Source organism: Fulmarus glacialis, unplaced genomic scaffold (genome assembly GCF_000690835.1).
Source record: "Fulmarus glacialis isolate BGI_N327 unplaced genomic scaffold, ASM69083v1 scaffold7343, whole genome shotgun sequence".
Taxonomy (NCBI): Eukaryota; Metazoa; Chordata; class Aves; order Procellariiformes; family Procellariidae; genus Fulmarus; species Fulmarus glacialis.
In genome coordinates this window covers 1-3,329 of record NW_009202199.1, presented here as the reverse complement: position 1 = coordinate 3,329, position 3,329 = coordinate 1, and the positions used below count along the sequence as shown (strand labels likewise).

Here is a 3,329-nt window from a genome sequence, read left to right as displayed (position 1 = left end):
GCGGTCCCTGGCGGGGGGCCGTCCCAGCTCACTAACGACCCAGAGCCGCGTCCCCGTCCGATGGCTGCTTTGGTGGGCGGGAAGCCTCCCTCCCGAGGCATCAGCCCCGGTACAGATGAGAAGGTTTGCTCCGGAGGAAAGGAGTTTGCGGCACAAAAAGCCAAGCGCGCCTTCTTGCACCAAAGCCTCGCAGGGCCGTCTGAACAGCAGATTGTCCAAATGCTGTTTTTTTTTTCCCCTGCCATTAGAGCTATTTTTAACAGCTATCAGCCTTGACCAGCGGTCCTGGATTAGCGGCAGGGCAGATTTAATGGCCGGAGGCTGCACGGTTTCGCAAGAGCCGCCCAGCCGGGCACATCCAAGCCCCAAATCACACCTCTGCCTGGGCACGGCACCAGTTACACCGTCCCCCTGCCCCTTCATCCAACCCCATAGGGAAACAATCAGACCTACCAGCCCTTCTCAAAGCGGCTCCCCGCTGGCGTGGGGCTTCCCGCTAACCAGCGCTGGGTCTACAGGCAGCAGCTCTAAGGCAGCCTTCAAAACCCAAGTCGCGAGCCCACTTTGCTCAAGTGCCTGTCTTTCTTTATAAAATAAAACCGCTGCAGTCTTTTACAGCGGAGCAATATTGCAATTGCGAGCGGCAGCAATTGAGGCCATTACTGTTGAATGCCACGGGACGCCGGTGGCACACTACCCATTACCGCCCGGGGAGCCCGAGAGAACAAGCGTGGGAAGCAACGCTCCTGCTACAGCCCCTTCTCCTCCGCTTGTTTAGATCAGTTACCACCTGAAAAATACAACAGGCAAAGCTCACAGAAAAACTACGCCATGGGAACAAGCCCCCATAATAAATACCAAAAAATACAAGCAGGTAGTTGGGAGCGAGAGGTTTCCCTGTCCAACACGATGCGGCCGAAGAGGACAGCATGCCCACCTCATCAAAAACCAATTGTATCAAAGGTGGACACCAGTCCCAACGGAGCAGTGCTACCCAGGACACTCAGGCTATTTGCTTTCTTGTTGCCCACACCCTACAAGCACACGTGGGATGCTCTCAGCCTTTTGCTGAGATGATGGCATGCTCATCCAAAGGCTGCCGTCACATCAACCCGAGCCTCCTAGCATCACACCAGGAGAACAGAGCCCCTGGGGCTGCCTCAGAGCCGGGTATTATCAATCCCAGCCCCATCCCTCAGGCTCGGGCCCCGCTGCCCGCACTCACACTGCACTGTCAGGTAGGCAGAGGCTGATGGCGAGCGGCCCAGGCTGTTGCTGGGGATACAGGTGTATTTTCCAGCATCCTCTGGCTTGACGCGGAAAATGATCAGCGTCCCGTCGATCAGGATCCGCACCCTCAACTTCAGATCGCTACGAGAGAAGAGGGGAGGAGGATCGCAGGGAGACCCCGGGGGTAATGCCCACCCCGTCGGTGGCCCCAACACGATTTGGGAGGAGGAGGAGAAGGAGGACACATGGCCCCGCTGGCTGCAAACTCACTTCTTGAAGTAGACGTTCTCCTCCTCCCAGTACCACAGGTAGGTGAGGTTCCCGGGGTACGCCTCGGCCTGGCAGGTGAAGAGCGCATCCTGGGAGATGTTGACCGTGATGTTCTCCGGAGGGGAAACGATGAAGGGAGGTCCTGGAAGGGGGAGAGAAAAGCGTCACCCCCACCAGTACAGGTGTCCCCCCAAAGGCTGCTCAGGCTCAGCTCCATCACAGCATCATTGGCTGGGAGCTGGTGGAGGGCTCCAGGGCAGAGCTGGCCCCGATCCCCTGGGATCACGGGGCTGACCTCGAGGAGAATGGTGGCCCTGTTATTCCCAACCCTTTCCCCTAATCTCTGCAGCTTTGGGGAGGGGGCCCCGCGCCCGTGGCGCACGGCTCTGCTTCTCCCAGGGCACACGAGCTCACGCCTCCCTTCATCCCGAGCACGTTTCCAGGATGGCATCACCCGCAGGAAAAATCCAGGGGGAAAACAGCAAACTGCCGGGAGCCGGTAGCGAGCGTCCACAGCTCGAAAGCAGAGCAGAGGACACCCCGCGCTCCTCTCTCTGCCGGTAGCTGTTGACCTAATTAAAGATTTATTTAATAAAAGAGGGAGTGAGGAGCGGGAGGCCTACCACGCATCACCGCTATCTGACGAGGCGCTTTGTGACAGCCTCAATCTTTTCCCCGCTTCCCGAACAAAACCGAGCCGCCATCGGGGCCCGGCTGTTCATCGGCACGGCTGCTTCAGCACGGCCACCGCGGTGCCCCAATTAAGCGGATTCCTCCATCCTATAAATGGGATGCGGAGCCACAGGGCAACCGGCACGACACCAAGCCCGCAAGGCCAGCGGGTGGCTTCGGGGCAGCCCCCCCGGGGACGCCAGAGGCCGAGGACAAGCCGGAGGAGCTCGGGTGGAAGATCTCACCTTGAACGAGCAGGCGCGTGGTGTGCACAGCCTCTCCCTGGATGCTGTACGCTCGGCAGGTGTAGGCACCCCTGTCCTCCCGGTTGATGGCGAGCACCGTAAGGCTCCCGTCGCTCACCTGGGGTCGACAACAGAAGACCCTGGAGCGCGGGCAGGGACCCCCCGAGGTGGGATGCGCCCTAGCCCTAGCATCCTCCCTCCCTCCCCGCTTCCCACGGCAAAGAGCTGCCGCTTTTAGGGCCGGCTGAGAAACGGGTTTCCCCGCTCTGCAAGATTTCAGATATTAATAAACCAACACAGGCGTTTCTGCTCGACGCCAAAGGGAAGGGAAAAAAAAAAAAAAAATAACCCTCGCAACGTATTCATCTCCCGCAGAAGTGACTGCCAGGCAGCACACTCCAAACCGCTCCTGCCAAGCGCCCCGGCTCCATCGGCACTTCACAAGGAGCAGGATGCCGCGCCGGAGCATCCCCTGCTCCCGAGGGACCAGCTCCACTGCCGGGGTAGGGTCCGAGGGGGAGGCCCCGGCTCGGCCGCCATCCTTCCCGTGGGGCCACCTCGCAGCTGCACGAGGAGCAGCCGAATTCCTCCCTGGGGACACAGCCGAGGACGGACAGGCAAGGGACCATCACCCCCGGGGTAGTAGCTCCCCCAAGCTCAGGGAGCCCTGCTCCCAGCCAGGCTCCCCCCCCACCTCATTCTGCCTCATCCTTCTATTTCAATTAGTAACAAATGATTCCTAATTACTCTCATTAGTGCCTGCGCCGATTCCAATGCCTGATTTACCAATTACAGCTCGGGGGGAATCTCTGCCTGGGAGCAGCCTCCGGGATGCAAAAAGGGTCCTGGGAGGGGGGCAAAGCCCTCTCTGCCCAAACCCCCCTGCTGCATCCATCCCTGCCTGGGGACACC

General features: G+C 59.8%; 1 protein-coding gene across 1 annotated transcript in view; it reads right to left on the bottom strand.

Annotated features, from left to right (window-relative positions):
• Positions 1 to 2,557, bottom strand: part of LOC104074157 (protein turtle homolog B-like) — a gene marked incomplete at both ends in the record, with an annotated part of 13,045 nt that extends 10,488 nt beyond the window's left edge. The window contains 3 exons of the mRNA XM_009574189.1: positions 1,226 to 1,371; positions 1,501 to 1,642; positions 2,418 to 2,557. Of these exons, the coding sequence (XP_009572484.1) occupies positions 1,226 to 1,371; positions 1,501 to 1,642; positions 2,418 to 2,557 (428 nt within the window). The remainder of the gene's footprint in view (positions 1 to 1,225; positions 1,372 to 1,500; positions 1,643 to 2,417) is intronic.
• Between the last annotated feature and the right edge of the window lie 772 nt (positions 2,558 to 3,329).